The sequence below is a fragment of the Anastrepha obliqua genome, chromosome 3 (assembly GCF_027943255.1).
Source record: "Anastrepha obliqua isolate idAnaObli1 chromosome 3, idAnaObli1_1.0, whole genome shotgun sequence".
NCBI lineage: Eukaryota > Metazoa > Arthropoda > Insecta > Diptera > Tephritidae > Anastrepha > Anastrepha obliqua.
Window position 1 is genome coordinate 14,778,260 of NC_072894.1, and position 18,099 is coordinate 14,796,358.

The 18,099-nt window shown below is 38.1% G+C and overlaps 1 protein-coding gene across 8 annotated transcripts in view; it reads right to left on the reverse strand.

Moving 5' to 3' along the window:
- The window catches only part of LOC129242905 (hepatic leukemia factor), an 89,999-nt gene that overhangs the window by 57,487 nt on the left and 14,413 nt on the right, over positions 1-18,099 (reverse strand). The window contains exon 1 of one of the 8 annotated variants that reach the window (XM_054879830.1): positions 5,252-5,723. The exons of the other annotated variants lie outside the window; for them this stretch is intronic. Coding sequence (XP_054735805.1) covers positions 5,252-5,696 — 445 coding nt within the window. The 5' untranslated portion in view covers positions 5,697-5,723. Of the gene's footprint in view, positions 1-5,251; positions 5,724-18,099 lie in introns of those variants that run through there. 8 annotated transcript variants of the gene reach the window in all.

Below are 18,099 nucleotides of genomic sequence, written 5' to 3' on the forward strand. Positions count from 1 at the left end.
AAAATTTTCAAGTCGAACCGAATAATAGTTTCGGAGATACAGCCTTTGGAAGGTGTGCGCTACAAGCCACTTTTATTGTTAGTCAAAACTTTAAACGCGTTTTTCTCGGAACAAAGTCGGTTGTCAAATGTTCTCGAAAACTACTCAACCGAACTTGATGAAATTTTACACAGGTGTTCGAGACACAATTTACTCGTGCTTGGACGCAGGATTTTTTTTTCAATTACAACTATTTAAAACAAAAACAAAATGTCAAGCAAATTTAACCGAAATTTTCGTTTTTTGGAGAAATGTCTGCCAAAATTCCAATTTTTCCTTTTTTTCTTTCCTTCGTTCAAGCACGAGTTTGTGGTCTTAACTAAAGCACTTATTTTTGTTTTTCCATTTGATGAGCCTGTCAGGAGTTATGCTGACAACGCGGACGCAACTTTTTTTCGAGGGGTCACCGGAAATGACGTCACAATGGCGGAGTTTTATTTTTTTTTTTTTTTTGAAAATTTCAGAAATTATTCTTTAAATATGTATCTATAAGACAGAAAAAAGTTTGTATTAAATAAATAATTTTTTACATAGAAAAAAAAAATATATTGAAAATAGGCCTTTTTTTTACCCGCCGAAACCCATGTAACCCCTTAAGCTATTAAACAGAAGAAGATTGTATTGCAGCATGCACTCTTTTTTTTCTTTCTTTTAAAAAAAGTTGATGCACAGATATGAAGTATCGATATGCCAACCATTCCTCTTTCCCACTTTCCCACTTATATTTTGAGACTTTCATGGATATTTGCCTAAAATAAAATTCGCGTTGTCATCCTTTATTGGGTGTTTGGACGTGTCCCTCTTGGCCGAGTGCATCTTGATGTTGCTCTCCTCAAATGGAGGGGCCTACAGCTCTAAGCCGACTTCAAACGGCGAATAGTTTTGATGAGGAACTTTCATTTTTCATAGCAGAAATACACTCAAAGGCTTCCCATTGTCTGACGAGAGGCGATTTGATATTTCTATCATTTGATATTTCACGCCCGAAGATTCGAGCCCGGGCACTTCCGAATGGTATGTTAATAGTCTTATTTTGCCTTGACGTGCATCTTAAAAATAATAAACTTTTTATGCAGCAGTCCAAGTGGTTTCATTTGGGAATTAAATATTATTATTATTACTTATTAGGAAAAATATATAGATACTAAACCTAATTGTATTTAAAAGTGCCCATTTGGAAATTAATAAAATTATCCAGTAGGTAACAGATAAAATTGCAGTTTATTGCCAAAATCAAAATATTAACCTATCCTAAAAATCAGCTGCACGTGATCGAATTCAATTTTCAAATTTCATATTAAGTAGCGTTGATACGATTTCTGAAGAAGATTTTACTCAAAGTATAAAACATTTCAAAGTCAAATTCGATTGCTTCTGTGGTCAGCATAATCACACAGTTTACATAGAACGAACCACGCAAATTCAAATAAAAACGTAAGAAACCATCAACTTGATGTCAAATCAATCAAAATTCAGCACTTTTTGGGATAAGTTCAGGTCAATATGGTAGCCTCACGGGGCAAAACATTCATTCGGCGGCCTTCACATTCAAAATTAAATTCAAAGCTTTGGCTCTAAAGGGGGTTTCCAAAGACACGCCTAGATGTTGTTTAAAAATATACAAGTAAAAATTCAGATTATCTCAAACTTCAATAATTTTATTCAAAATACTGCTCTTAATAATTAGAGGTGGAAAATGCAGCATTTTGAATGCCCACTATGAGAACGTCTACACGTAAAATTCGACAGGCAGTCGATGTTGAAAGTTGTTCAGCAACACTTTGCGCTACTGCAGTAATGTCATACTATCTACAGAATATGCAGTTCTTGATGTGTTAGTCCTTTTTCTGTCATCGACAGAGCTAATTTCTTGAACTTTTTTCACCAACCTTTGAATTGCCAACTCTTTCGGATGATTATTTCTACCAAAAAAAAATCACGAGCTTTGCGATATGTTGTTCTTACAGATCGGCCATTTTCTTATTAAAAAAACGCTACCGTCGAGGAATTATTCACTGCTGACATTTAGGCATCTCTTTTGAGAGACTCTTTTATTCCTTATTCACCCCTCTCGGGTACATAGAGCCTCGACAAGATGTCTTGCGTTGGTTTCGTTAATTTATTTTGATTTCTGACAGGGTGGGTGATTAGCCTGCCGCTACCAGTCCGCTACTTAGGAATGCCCACCTATCGTTGCTTAGAAACAACGCCTTCTTACTGCTTGAAGCGCCATCTGTGTGCCACATTTTTCTGGCAGAAGGATCGCACAGATGGTTGAGAACTTCGCTAAATTTGGTGTGGAAGCGATTGCCCGATTCCTCTTGCTGGCGCCACTATTACAATGTGTAACTGTGTCTTTTTCTTTGTTTTTTTTGTTTGCTTGTTTTAGCAGCTACAATGCAAGTAATGCGCAGACTATTGTGCGGGAGTATGGATGGAAAGGATACGTTTTTTTTCGGGTTTCAAAATGGAGTTGGAGGATGGTTTTTTTTTTTTTGAAACAGGGAAAGTAGGTAAATTTGGAAAAGTGCGAGGACCGTGCTCTACGTCGGATTCGAACCCACAACCTCTGGGACGGCAGGCTAGTGCACTTACGCTAGACTACCGAGGCCGCGAAAAGACCCTTTACATACCTGTGAAGAAGTACATTCTGTCAGAAGCATATTTCAAATTAATCCTTTGCAAAATCCAAATATTGGAATTTTGAACATGCAAAAAATAAAGCGTGAAATTGTACCGGCAGGGACATCTGACCAAGAATTCAACAAATATCATCGACCAACCACAATTATCACGTAATATGACTCCGGCCTTTTTACGCATGTCGAAACTCAAATTATCACAGAAGGCAGAAACAGAAACTTGTGGCGAAAATTGAAGTCGGTTCCGAAAAATGCTTTTGAACGCTGATTGGATTTTTAGTTGGCATATGTAAGTGTATTGTTCCAGAGAGAGCCATACCTTAAGGCCATACAATAAATTTCAGTAACTAATAATAGGCCGGCCGCCATAGCCATGGGTTGGTGCGTGACTACAATTCGGATTTCACAGAGAGAACGTTGGTTCGGATCTCGGTGAAACACCAAAATTAAGAAAAACATTTTTCTAGTAGCGGTCGCCCCTCGGCAGGCAATGGCAAACCTCCGACTGTATTTCTGCCATGGAAAAGCTCCTCATAAAAAATATCTGCCGTTCGGAGCCGGTGTGAAACTGTAGGTCCCTCCATTTGTGGAACAACATCAAGAGGCACACCACAAATAGGAGGAGGAGCTCGGCCAAACACCCAAAAAGGGAGTATGCGCCAATTATATATATTAGGCCGGGTCGATTTGTGGGGAGGCAAAAAAATCGCCCTTTGCCGAAGGAACAATACCTCTAAAACGAATTCTGATGTCCCCCAATTTGGTTCATAATATTCCTTTGAATATCAATACAAGTGCTTTATTTGCTTACACGCACAGCAAATGCTACTGTTTTTGAACAGTTTTAGCTCCCACTCAAAGCAAATAATGCAATTTGTTTCCTGCTCTTTTGAGTGCAAATTAAAAGACACGCAAAAAAATCGAAAAATGTTTATCTACAAAAACAACAATTTAGAACAATGCCAACCAACAAACATTAAAACAACCGTTAACATCGCATGCAGCACGTGGCACATTGCTGTTCAACTGCTTTGTGGTTTTTTAGGCTTGTCGGCCTTAATCCAAGTTGGTGGCAATTTTATTTTTAGACTATTCTTGTCTTGTTCATTTACCTTTGCTTCATGCAAGAAAATCGATATACTTAAGCTGGCTTTGACATTCAGCGAAGGCTACTGCCGCTTCCTCGATAAATAATTTCAAAGCTTTTTATGTTTTCCTTCACACTGTGGGTTTTCAAATGAATAAGAAAAGAATCGATAAGGACGCATCAAAAAAGTATTATTTGAAACTAATTTCGGCTTGCTGCACAAAATAAGAAAAGCAAGGAATCTAAAGATAGTTCACGATCCATAGTTAGGTTGGGAGTAGCTAAAATACAAAATGCTTTCTTCAACCGGACATGACAAACCTCCAAGTATGTATGTTTTACAGGTAAATAAGCCCGAAGGTTGCGCTTGTGCGATCAAATCAAAAATGTGACTCTTTACACAGCTGCCTCATTCATTCACTTCATTTTGTGGGCAGCCACATTCAATGTACCAATAAATTTACGGATATGACAATAATATTTTCTGTCATACGAAATCATATTTTTAGTTAAGATTTTTTGTTTTTCTTTTTATTTAGCATTGATCTTAAGTGCAAATTAGCTGTTTGCCACGTGCAGTTCTTTTCAATATTCATATCCAGTAATGAACGCGGCGATCACTCAACTGTGAAAAGCAATAAAACGAACAGAATAATTCAAACGGAAGTGAACTGCACGAAAACCTCAGCCACAGTCACAGTCACAGTCACACAGCTTCAAATACAAGTCCGCTAAGTGATGAGAGACAGACAAGGAATGGCAAGATGAAATTATGCAAGGTTCGATTTTATACTTTTGCAGTTTTGGGTACCTTCGATAAGGTCAAAAGAACTTTTGGAACTATGCAGCTGTGGCACAGGATGGACATAGATATGCTTCAAGATGGACATATGTATGTGTGCACACATACACAGGCACATACAAAATTGAGCGTGGAAAATCTTTTGCTTAAGCTTTGATTGAAAGTCTTGAAGTTTTTTGATATGAGTGATTACCGTGTGAGAGTTGGCTCTGTGAGATGAGGCACTTTTAGGGTGAGCTGGCAGAAAAATCTTATGGGAAACATTTTTGATGTACATCCAAAATCTAATTCTATAGCAAACAAAAAAACATTCCCATACAAGAAATCATTCACTCCAAATTTCGCTAATTCTTATTCGATTCATAATTTATTTTTGCCTTGAGAGAGTCAGAGGAGACCTCTCGAGAGAGTAATCTCATTGCTGGTCTAGAAATTTGAAAAAATCTACTTGTTTTTTGTTGCACATTTTCAAAGTTTAGACCTCCAAAAATATGCCTTTTAAAGGATTTTTCAAAATTCGAATGATTTTCGGAGATACAGCGGATTTTGTGACGTGGCGTCTAAGCCGGCCGAGTGGAGCGAATCGCACAATGAACGGCAGATGTTACCGGACGACTTAAGGACTCGTTCTTTTCAGTGATTTTCTTATGATATGATATGTGATTTTCTTACTGTAATTACCATTGAGATATGAGGCGTGTTGCTTCCACAACTGCTGCACCTGAAATTGCGTCCAGCGATTATTTTCGTCGATGTTGTTGCTGTTAGTGTTGCCACTGCTGTTGTTATTATTGTTGTTGTTGCTAACACCGTTTGTCACATTCGCACTTCCATTGTTGTGCGCGATACCCGCACCGCTGTTATTATTATTGTTGTTGTCATTCGTATTTCCGCCATTTACATTGCTCTGGCTGTTGTTGCCACCGCCAATAATCCCCACCAAGCCATTCAGGCTCAAATTGTTATTCGGCGTTGCAGGATTATTGTTGTTGTTATTGTTGTTGTTACCGCCACCGCCACCGCCGCCACTACTGCCACCATTGAGGGCAATCAGATTAGCCGTATTGCCAACGTTCGCCAGCACATTGCCACTGCCATTGCCGATACCGTTGCCGATATTGTTCATGTTGTTGATGTTGTTCGCCGCCACAGCGACAACAGCTGCCGCCGCATTGTTGGCATTCGCCACATTCGCCAAATGTTGCAAGCGATGATGCAGCAACTGACTGCTCGGCGGCAAGCTACCCACCAAATTGTTACCCAGCGTATGAATAGTTTGTTGCAGCTGTGTATTGGCAACGTTTTGCATTGTGTTGCGCAGGTGCAAGTGGACATTGTTGCTCAGCGCGTTGACAGCGTTCGCATTCACGGCGTTCATACCGCCTGAATTGCTATTATTATTGTCGTTGCCGCTGCCGCTGCTGCTGCTATTGTTGTTGGACGGATTGGCAGCCACAGCGGCAATGCTGTTGACAAGACTACTTGTGTTCACCAGATTGCTGCCGAGGCTGCTGAGGTGAGCAGCGGCTGCAGCGGAAGAGAGACCATTGTTGACGCCACCGCCACTACTACTGCCACCACCGCCGGCGGCTAGCAGATGTGGCAGGTTGTGGACGACTTGCAGCGGCAAGGAGCTGAGCGGAGGCAGTGCGGTTGTGTGGCTGGGTGATTGCATATTGCCCAACAGTTGTTGCTGTTGCTGATGCTGCTGCTGCTGTTGTTGTTGTTGCTGTACATGCTGCACATTCTGCAGCAGCTGCATATGAGCCTGATGCTGTTGTTGCTGCTGCTGATGCTGCTGCTGCTGTTGTTGTTGTTGTGCATTTTGTAGCGCACTATGCGTCTGATGCGCATGCGCGTTGCCTATTTGTAGCGCCTGCGTTAGATACTCCATGCTTAAGGTTCAATTCACTCCACCAAAAGCAAGGCGCAATTGCATTTATGCACACAAAAATCTGAGAAAGAGGCGAAAATTACAGAAAACCGAAAAGTTTGGGCGAAGCGTGCGTCAGCGATCGCACGCGTGCGTTAATTAAGCGCGTCGAAGGGATATTTTATTTTTTCTGCTGCTATTAATTTCGTTTTCTTTAAGAACTTTAATTTACGCTTTATTTTTATCTGCTCTATTTTTCTTTTCCTGCTTGCTTTTATGCTTCACTCAACACTTGAATTTGCGCTTTGCAGCCGGCTTTGCGAATTTTTTATATCGTATTTTTTTATTTATTTTCCACTTTTTGTTTATTTATTTTTTTTTGTACTTTGCTGTTTATATTTTTGTCAGCGTTAGTCTGCCGGTCGCTTAACTTGTCTGCTTGTCTGTTCGTGCTCGCCGATTCTAAACTACATAACAACAACAGCAAGCACTTACGCCACGCGAACACTTGTTATGGGTATCTATCGCTGGCGAGCTACTGCCCGCCCCACACACTAATAAACTTTATTCTTATTCTTATTTTTTATTTATTTTTGTTTTTGAATAATAAAAGCGTTGATACTCACGGTTGAGTTTTATTTATTTTTTTTTTTTTCAAAGTTTTAGCTTCTCATACAGAGACCTTTTTCAAATAATATAGTGCATGCATTATTTTTTATTTTTTCGTTTTGATATCTGCATTTGCCAGCTATTCGTTCTTTTTCATATTTTATTCATACTTAATTCTTTTCCTTGCATATATTTATATTTATTTTCTAGCTGCTCTGTCTATTGTTCACTCATATCACGAACGTGCATTCTTTTAAATTTTTGTATCTTTTAATATATTTATTTGCCTTTGAGCTTAGCTGGTTCCAAAAGTGTGCTATTTTTGTTTTGTTTTCTGCTGACAAAATTCAGTCATGCCGTAGCATTCAAATGAGATCCTGTTTCTTTTTATGGTAGGCGCCAACAACTAGAATTTTTCATACTTTTTTTAGATTTTTTCGCTATGTTTTCAATCTGCCCTTTGGTCGCAATAGCGCGCGCCTTTTGATACCTAAACTCCAAACAAACGAACTATTTGCCAAAACACTTGTGCAGCCAGTCTTTGTCTGCCGGGGTTGTCACCCTTAGCAACTGTTTCAGTCGGTGTTGGGGCGAGTAAATTTCAATTAGCTGACAGTTCGCGCTAGAAAAAAGTGTGACCTTGATAGTGCAGTGAAGGCGACGCAAAAAACAACGTTTAGTTCTTCTATTATTTCAATAAATATTTGCGTGCACTCAATTCGCTATGTGGCTTTGGCAGGCGTACGATGCTGAGAGATCGCGTGAGGCGGTTCAGCTTCGCCTATTTGTCGTCTTAATCTCACAATTTGCTTCACTTGCTTGTGCTTGATATGTTTATCGGGTTTTTTTACGCTTTAGATTTTTTGATTTCTATTTATTGTTTTGTTTGTTAATTTTTTTGAAATTTGTTTGTTATTTGTTATTTATTTTCGTTTTTTATTCTAATTATTCCACTCTACTTCCACTTGCTTTTGACACTTGGCATCCAGCGCTGCTTTGAGCTGTTTTTGATGGATTCTATTTCGGCTGGCACTAGAAGTGTGAGCGACGCCTTCTTTTGCTAGCCAATCATGCTGTAATTTCTCTGTAATTCCCAATCTATCTTGGCTATTTTCTGTTGTAAATCTCTTTACTTAAGCCAATTGCAGCATGCGACGTTTTTACTCAGTTCCTGTTTCGTCTCAGCACTAACTGCCACTGTGTATAAGTACTCAAGGAATTCACACTGCGCATCTTCAAAGGTAGCTAAGTTTTCAACAAAGGTGGCTAGTTCCTAAGCAAGCAGCCATTGGCTCAACAACTGGCAACACACAGAATCGCATGTCGCGGACAATTTCATTTTCTTAAATTGTTCACGCAGCTGAATGTCCAAATGATTTGCTAGCGACGCAACACTACTCTTACGACGAGAGCAGAATGCGCGTGATTTCCGCCAGCGTTCTTTCTATGCAGATGAAATTACGAAATGCAGGCCAGCAAATTTTTACACATTTTGTCTATTTGCACATACTTTAAAAAAAAAAAGCAGCAGAAATAATTGTTAGCATTTGCTATTCTTTGAAATTCGCGACACGTGACTTTTTATGCCTCTTGCGTTTTGTGGCACTGCCAATAGCGTTTGACGCTTGCTGTCTGCACCGAAATTTTGTGCTGCCGTACGCGTACACGTTCACGTTCGCGCTACTGCCGTTCGATCTTCCGCTATTTGGACCTGGAACCGGTGCCGCCGGAATACGAATGAAGAGTGAGCGCACGTTTGCGCACGTCAAACCCACCGAAATTGACAAAAATCCTCAGCAACGGCGCAAACGTCGACAAAGCGTCGATGACGGTGGTTTTGGTGATGCGAATGATGGCTACTTTGTTGAGGTAGCACACTGCTGGTCGCTTTCAGCTTTTGCTCTTTCGGCACGTCGATCAGTGTGTGCTGCTGGTGGCTGACAGTCTTTGCTGTTTGCTCACCACCTTTCCAGCGCGTTTCGCTTTCGATTTTTAGCTTTTAACTTTTCGCTCGCAAATCATTCATCCATGCAAACAGCAAAGCAGCAAGCCAGTACGCCAGTACGACAGCAATACAGCTTGTCTTCTTTGCATTTCTTCTTTCACTCGCTTTGCTCGCTCCACTGCAAACAACTGAGCTAAGCGCACAACAGCCATGCGCCAAAACTAGTTTGCCACATGAGCAGCAGTTAGTAGTGATCGTGTGGCCGAAAGCAAAGCATCAACGTTTGTGGCGTGGTATTGAGTTTATTTGCCATTTGCTTTCCGTTTGGCTATCAAATACTCGTACCTGACTGCATGTCGCAGCTGAGCATGGATGTGAAGCTTATCCCGCTCCAGTGCTATTACTTAGTTGAGCAGTTGCTTTGTGCTTTTTGCGTTACTTTCGACCCACTCTTGCCTGCGCACATGCGGATATACACAAAAACAACCACAAAGCTTTTCGTCTCTTCCCTTTAGCAACCCAAGTACACATACATATGCACAACATGCGCTTGGGCACAGCGGCACGTATACGTGATTTGGTTTTATGCTTTTCATTTTCGCGCTGCTCGCCGTCAAATTGTTATTGGCGCGCGTTGTTGTCGGTGCATGCGGAAGCGCACGGCTGGTATTGATTTCTTACTTTTTCAAGTATTATTTTCGTATGTGCATTTGCATTGCTTTTGCTATGCAACACTTATGCTTTTACTTTTGGCTTTGATTGGGTTTTTCTCTTTGGGCTGTTGGCATTTTTTCGCTTTCGACTCTCACTTTTTCAATGACGACTGCAGCGATCATGCTTTTGGAAATGAGCGTTTGAGTATTGAGTTCTCTTCACTGCAGAGTTTTTTCGAGGACATTTGCAGACATTTTTTAACATATTAGCTATTTATAGGGAATTAAATGTATGGCACTTGGCACTTATTCTATTTTGTAATTTTTCTAAATGCTTTTCTGAGAGGCCTTCGTTGGAAACTGGGTGATAAACAGCAAACATTATTTTTTTACTTCTTTACTTTGAACCTATCCCAATGGTAGTTATCAACACAAATAAAGTTTCAGACAATAAAATATATTTAATAGTGGGCTCATGAGATCTATCTAGAAGTGAAAAAAAAATATATGGCACAGCGTTCATAATCAATAATTTTTACTAGAGTGGCTCCATACCCTACACATTTCACCCATTATATATATATAATTGGCGCGTACACCCTTTTTGGGTGTTTGGCCGAGCTCCTCCTCCTATTTGTGGTGTGCGTCTTGATGTTGTTCCACAAATGGAGGGACCTACAGTTTTAAGCCGACTCCGAACGGCAGATATTTTTATATGAGGAGCTTTTTCATGGCAGAAATACACTCGGAGGTTTGCCATTGCCTGCCGAGGGGCGACCGCTATTAGAAAAATGTTTTTCATAATTTTTTTTTTTTGTTTTGATGTTCCACCGAGATTCGAACCAACGTTCTCTCTGTGAATTCCGAATGCCAGTTACGCACCAACCCATTCGGCTACGGCGGCCGCCCATTAGTCAAGGTAAAAAGTTGTTACCCTTTTGCGCTAAATGTCTTTAGTGAGCCATATCTCACTGCACTGCAATTTAAAGCTGACATTATGTTCCAAACGCGAAAACCTTAGACAATTGAAGAGCAGAAACCTTTCTCGATGAACAAGAATCAAATTCCCTAAATGCCTCGCCGAATGGCGTGAAACGTGTTTGATGGCGCACAAAGGTAAATACTACTCTGCTCAAAAAGTTCCCGGAACAACCGCTAGGTGGCGCTGTAAATCAGCTGATTTACTTTCTGTTTTTTTGTTTGTTAGGTTGCCAATTCTGTAGTTAACATTCCTACCACAATTTTGTCGTCATTGTTTGACATTTGTAAAAGTTACGCCGTCTTGAGTAAATTTACCTCTGCACGTGTTTTCTATTTTTAAGAAATTTAAAAATGGATTTGAATTAGCAACAACGAGTTTGTATTAATAGGTCTATGAATAAGTTCGTGCGGTTTTTTTTTCGAAATTTGAATTTCGGATCATTCCCATGGCTTTTAAACGTTTGGAAATGGTTGATTGATCAACTCCCAAAGTTTTTGCAACCTCTTCTTGCGTTTGAGCCGGATCATGATCGAGCAATTCCTCCAATTCGGTATCCATGAACTTTGGCGGCGCGGCCAAAATCACCACTATTAAAGCGTGCAAACCACTTCTGGCACGTTCGCTCAGCTAGAGCATGCTCACTATAAACTTCCACCAAGATACGATGACTTTCGGCTGCTTTTTTCTTCATATTAAAGAATTCCCCGCAAAAACACATTATTTGGCACGAAATTCGACATTTTCAAGTGTGGTAAAAATATTGTTGTTTACGCTTCAAATAAAAAACTTATACTGACGTTTGTGCCTTACGACAGTAGCTCTCCAATGAATGTTTGGAAATGTGGATCGATGGAATAATAATCAAGTTACGCCATCTGTTGTAAAACCGCACGAACTTTTGTGTTAAAAATAGATTCAATGACGCGAAAACTTTAGAATTGTTGAGAAACCCTTGTGGTAATGAAACTCTAAAAGAAATAGCCGACAGCCCTTGTGGCATGAACGCTTAAATAAAGTGAAAAAAAAATCAGTTAATCAATAACGCAAATTAACCAACAGAGAGCTGGCAGATGGCTTGAACATGAGTTATGGATCCGTTCAGGACATTGCAATCAATGTTTGTGGGTGCGTCGTAATGCTGCAAAGTTGGTCCTAAAAGAACTGAACCTTTCATGAAAAAAGGGGGCCGCCAAAGACATTATTTCCAAGGCTGACAAGATTCGACACAGCATTCACCAACAGCAGCATTACTGAATACGATACTTGGTGAGTGTGAGTGCAGAGCGCCGAAGGAACCAAGACCAAAAGAACAACTACGTCGTTTTTAGTCAAAAGAGAAAGCGATGCGCAAGCTGGTTGTGCGGTGAAGGAAGGCGGGCAATTGAAGAACCAAATTCAGAAGAATTTATTTGCACTTGACATAAGCAACTGGCGCACTTAACATAGAAGAGAAGCGATTGGCGAAGTTTTCTGGGCTCAGCTTAAGGGGTTAAGGGTGGTTAGAATTTTAAAAAAATTGTATTTTTTTGCATTTTCTTAAAGTATAATATCTTAAAATAATTGTGTGAAAATTTGAAGTGAATCCGACAAATATGTTTCGAGTTATTCAAGAATTAACAAAGAGATCTCGGGCGCTCCGGAAACGATAGCAAAACTTTAAATGCGTTTTTCACAAAAGTATGTTTTTTGAACTGGTGATCTCTGTATCTTAAAACCGCTTGGTAGATTTCAATAAAATGTATACTGCTTTTGAAAAACATGAAAACTCGTGCCTGATCGAATGAGTTTTTTTTTCAAAAATTTCGATTTTTTTTTTAACAATTAACTGTCGGTTTTTTTCTCGAAAATTTGTAAAATGTTTTCAGAGGCCGCCATATTGTTAATTTTGAAAAAGAAAGCTTTGATCAGTCACAAGATTATCTATTAATAAAACTAATTTCTCTTGTCCGATTGATTTTAAATGAAACTCCAAGACTTGTGATGATCACCGCAAGGGACTTCTGGAGAAACGGGCTCCACACAAACCGCGATAACTTCTACAATTATATATATATTTTTTTTAAATTTTACTAAAGTCAAGTCGAAAGATGATGTATTAATGCTATGTTTTTATTTTTGTAAAATAAAGCAATTGACTAGCAAAAAAAATTATTGAAAATCATCACATTTTCAGTCCACTGACTACCCCTAACCGCTTAAACCAATTCCGGTTGAGAAGCCAAATGATAAAAAGCGGACGGCAGTTTGTTCATGACATACATCCTTGACAAAATGGCGTACTACAAATTGGTTTGTGAGAGCTCCAATGTTGAACCTTGGAGTTTTATTTCGCCTCCGCATGAAGTTGGATAGAAAAGAAATTCTGATGTACTGTCTGACAAAAACGATTGCGGTCTTAAAAAAAGTATTTCCATCATTTCATACTCAGAGTAGAAATGGAGCTAACAAGTCGATTACTTATATATATTTTTTTTTAAATAAGCAATATATGTTGCTAAAAATAGAACACCGCAGGTGCAAAGAAGTCGTGACCAAAAACTTCTAATTTGCACTCAGAAACTTAAGTGTGCGTTTCTTTTATTTACTTTTATTATTGGATAAGAAGCCTGGGCAGGAACATACTGACATACTTACATATTTTTAATCATAAAGTATCATAAATAGTGTTATAATAAAGTTAACTCTTTATATGAACTTAAAGGACGGCGCAGCATCACTCGGCTTACCTGCAAAGAAATAAAAGATAAAAAAAAAATTCATTTAATATTCATATAATTGATTTATAAAATGAAATAATCAAGTAGAAGTAAAAAGTATAGGATAGCACAAGGCCACAGTTTAGCAATATTTTGTTTTGACAGCTGGCACCATTAAATGGAGTCTCTGTAAACAGATGTTAAGTAGAATAGAATAGCTACACTTAGCTAAAAAAAGAACTAACTCCCAGCACGTAAATTGTTGATCTATGAAAACTATATTCTGCGAAATTGTGCATAATTCGCTAATCGGTCGCCATAAGCGCGCAACAAAGCACGGAATAAAAATTGTTATAAAAATTTTCTGTAGCTCTGTGCAAGACACAAAAACATCAGTGAGCATTCATCTCGGCTGTTCAATTAGGAAAATTGAATTGAAAAATATAAAAATTGTGTACATTGAGCAGACCTCATAGCAATTGAACCTGTTACCTTTAGGGCTAACAAAGTTCAGCTGGTGCAAAAATAGGAGCAAACCAATCATCAAAAATGCTGGAAATTCTTAATTTCGTGCATGAAAAATGTTTGAAAAGGATTTTACAGCAAAAATTTTCTTCTCCAAGCGAGTCTCGCTTCTATTTAAACGGCTACATAAACCAAAAATGAAACATAGGTAAACCGACATGAAAATATGTCGGCAAATTTTTTGGCCTATTCTTGATGGATGGAGTATGGAAAATGGTGATTTGTGGTTTCAATAAAACGATCAGACATGGCAAGCAATCAACTAAACAATAAATTTAAGCAAACGTAAGAATATTTTCACGATATTCTATAACAATTTGGTCACCAAGATTTCACCCGATTACCACCTTTCAACTATTTTCTGTGAAAATTCGGCTTGCAGGCTCCAAATTATGTCTAAAAGTCATTGATAATGAAACTTTCACAGGCAGTATGAACAACTGTAAGCGTGCATGCCAGAGAATCTATCTCACTTGGCATTCACAAAATTCTAGACCATTTGACATACCTACATATATGACAATAAATAGATAACGATTTGCCAGTCATAATACACCCAACTCGTTTTTACACGATCTTTTCTACAAGGTTTGTATAACACTGTTCACTAATAAATTTTTCAAACGAAATTTTCGTTCTTGCACGATTCTCAAAAGAAAAAATGGTTTTCTAAACGAAACATATTCCTAAAAGCATAAGACATCATAAAAATTTTCGTGTAAAAGCAAAAAGTACATTTTAAAACTGTGCATTCAAATTTCAATGTAACCTTTAGGATGCATCTAGCTGGATAGCAGATATTGTGCAACGTGGCGTATAATTAATCATCCAATTTATTTTTTCCTATATCTTTTTATATATAACTAGCTGTACCCGGCGCGCGTTGCTACGGGGCAGAAGTTGCTACTCTGCAGCGCCACCTGGTGGCGAATGGCATCAATGAGTATAATCTAAGAACCTTCTCCGTGGAGAAATACATACATATACCAATTTTTATAATAATCGGTTTAGTAGTTTTTGAGTTCATCGATGACATACATACAAACATTCATTTTTATATACAAGATTTACTTTTTCTTCCATATCTTTAAAATAAGTAAATAATTTAAATGCAAACAAATCAGGCGAAGCTAATACAAGGTGGCGCAAAATTAGTCATCCTATTTAGTTTTTGAATAATTTTTATACTAAATAACAGAATATGACTTTGAATGATGGAAATATTTTTTTGACCTGCACGCGTTCCATTTCTTGTCAGTTTTACTGCAGTTGTCTAGTTCACAAGTGTCAAATATTATATGATTGACATACGACGCGATTTGCAAAAATTATAAATTCCCATAGAGTGATTAATTTTGCGCCACCTTCTAAATATAAACACTTCGAGAAAGCCATAACCAATGGCAAATAACATACTTTGTTACAACGAAAAAACGAACAGAAGCGCTGAATAATTTTAATAAAAAAAATATCAAGTAGGGATAAATAGTTGCAAAATTGATTTTTTTCCAAGTTTGATTTGGAATTTTATACGTTTTTTACTTATAGATTTAATTTGAACTATGCACTAATTGTAGTTCTTTTGCAATAAAAATTAATTGTTTTGCTTTATAAATCTCTAAGTAATATGGATTTCATTATTACTTTTTTGCGCTGTTTTTGGAAAAATATTTAGATTTTTTTCATCTTAAACGATTTTTAAAGTAGTGCCTAAATTTACCGTATGTCGCATGTATTTTGTTGCACGATTTTTTTTTGTTTTTTTTTTTTGCACGAATTTTTAAGGAAGGCAAAGTATCTACCCTGCAAAAAGTGGGGTGTATGCGCCAAATTTGAAATAAAACAAAGAGACTCGAACTTGAAGAACTCAGTTTATATTTTTACACTTAGTCACGCTCCACTGATAGCGGAAAATATTCTGTATGCAAACGTACATTTCGTTACAAATAAATAAATTTATTGAAGCCCATTTTAAAGCCAAAAAGTATGAGAAAAATTCAATGGTAATTTTTTTTTGAATATTTTTCATAAATACATTGGCACAAACACCTAACAGGAGGAGTGCAACTAACAGTTTTAATTAATATATTAACATTTTGATACAATTTTTAATATCGTAAAGGCGCGTTTGTCACCCACACCATACACACCCACCACTACACCCATATCTACGCGCTACCAATCCTAATTTGACGCAAAAGAGAGAAAATTCCTGTTCCTGTTGAAATGCATAAATAGTAAGTCACACTTAAATGAATTTTACACACTTTACGACTACATTGCTAAGGTGTGGTTTCTTACTATTAACAACATTTGGAACCCAGCTATTTTATAAAAAATCGCTTAAAATACCAGCTTTAAAAGTTTACTTACACGCGAAGATAGGTATGAATTGCATATTTATTGAAGCAGCCAGTGTCAAATGCCAGGTATGAAATGTAGTAAATAAAAAATTAAGAAACCTCAATAAAAAAATTAAAATACTCTCCAAAACGTGTACAGCTAAATATAAAAAATATTGCACCTATACATATGTAAATAACAGTGTAAGCGCCAGCGCAAGCCTCAGCTGCAGATCAAACCACAAAGATCACCAATGAAATCGAAAGCATTGCAGCGCCAGTAGCATCACCACCGAAAGTGTATAGCACTGTAAGCTGACAGACCAAACAAAAACCAAAAAAAAAATCAAAAACCGACAGAAGTAACAGAGAAACGACAAAAGAAACAATATAAAATACAACAATAATACGAGACGATCAGACTAAAAAAAAACAATCACACAAAAGTTGTAAAACTCCAAAAACAGCAAAGCACAGCACCTAACCGCAGTGACCGAACCAGACCTGCCCCGCTCGAACCAGCGACACAACAACAACAGCAACGGTGGCAGCGTTTTTTTATGACGACCCAGCTGTGAGCTGTGAGCTGTAAGCTGTTGCCAGCCCCCAGTTGTCCAAAAGACCAGGCTATTTATAAGATAAACCGCTCGATCGTCGCCGACGTCATCGCAGCCTTAACTAACGTGCATACACTTCCTTATGGCGGATGAAACTCAGATGAATTAAAAGTGAATACTTATTTCACGACGCTTCTTCTACACTTTGTTCGCATTCGCTGCTTTTGCCGCATTCATCTTCCCATTTGTCTGCATATTAAAAATTTCTTTTCAATTTTGAATTTCTCTATTTACTAATTTTGGGTGTACAACCCGAAAAACAAAAATTAAATAAAGTTAAAAAAAAGTAAGAAACAAACGAACATTTTAATCTTTTCTTTTGTACTTATTTACATAGTGTATTTTTATTTCTTCTTTTGCTTTTGCGAGTTTGCTCTCATCTTGCGACCTTCCATACTTCAGTCGATCGCTCAAAATAAGCAGCTCATTCGTTAAGTCACACGTGGAGTAGTCGACGGCAGGCCGTTACTTGAATGCTCGGCTATGTATTACATACTGCTGCTTGGCCGGTCAAGAGTGCAAAAAAAAAAACAATTTAAAAAAAATATATAATATAAAAAAAGAAGCAAGTAATCAGAGGTAAAGATAATCAAAGGCAAGGGGTAGAGCTGGTGTGTAAGTAATACTCGTACACATACAAACTAAATGAAAGTTTAGTAAATTTGACACAATGCTAAGAAAGCGCGGAGGCGCAAGCGGTCCAAAACCAACCACAACTGATATTTGTTTTATATTTTTATTGTATTTTTGTATTTTCGCGCTTTTTGGTTCATTGCATTGGCAGGAACCAGCAGCTACATTTGGTAACTGAGCTGCCTTCCCAAGCAATCAAATGCCCATAAGTGTCAAAGTAGGGCCAATTATTATCAGCTCGATCAAACAATCATGCGAATAATGAAAGTAATCACTGATCGCGCTCGAAAAAGACGTTGATGTCAAACATTGCAGACTACTTTAGTTACTAAATGATCGCATACTAGCAAACTGAACCGTGGATTGCGCATAAAAAGCGCATTTAAAAGGATTTAAATGGAAATTTAAAATTAAAGTAAAAACGATCGGAGAGCAAATAAGCGACGTTATTGGGGCCATGTGCATCGTTTAAGCGCTCAAATTCACAAAAAGTGCGCCCAATTTATAGAGAAAAATGCGTGGATTTGTCAGCACGGCACACGGCACATTACTGTGAGCGAACTTCTGATTAAGAACTCCACAAATTGATCAGGATCTCCAAGCTTACGGAAGGTTGGGTTAGGTTAGTCTGGTTGGCAATAAGCCACGCATAGA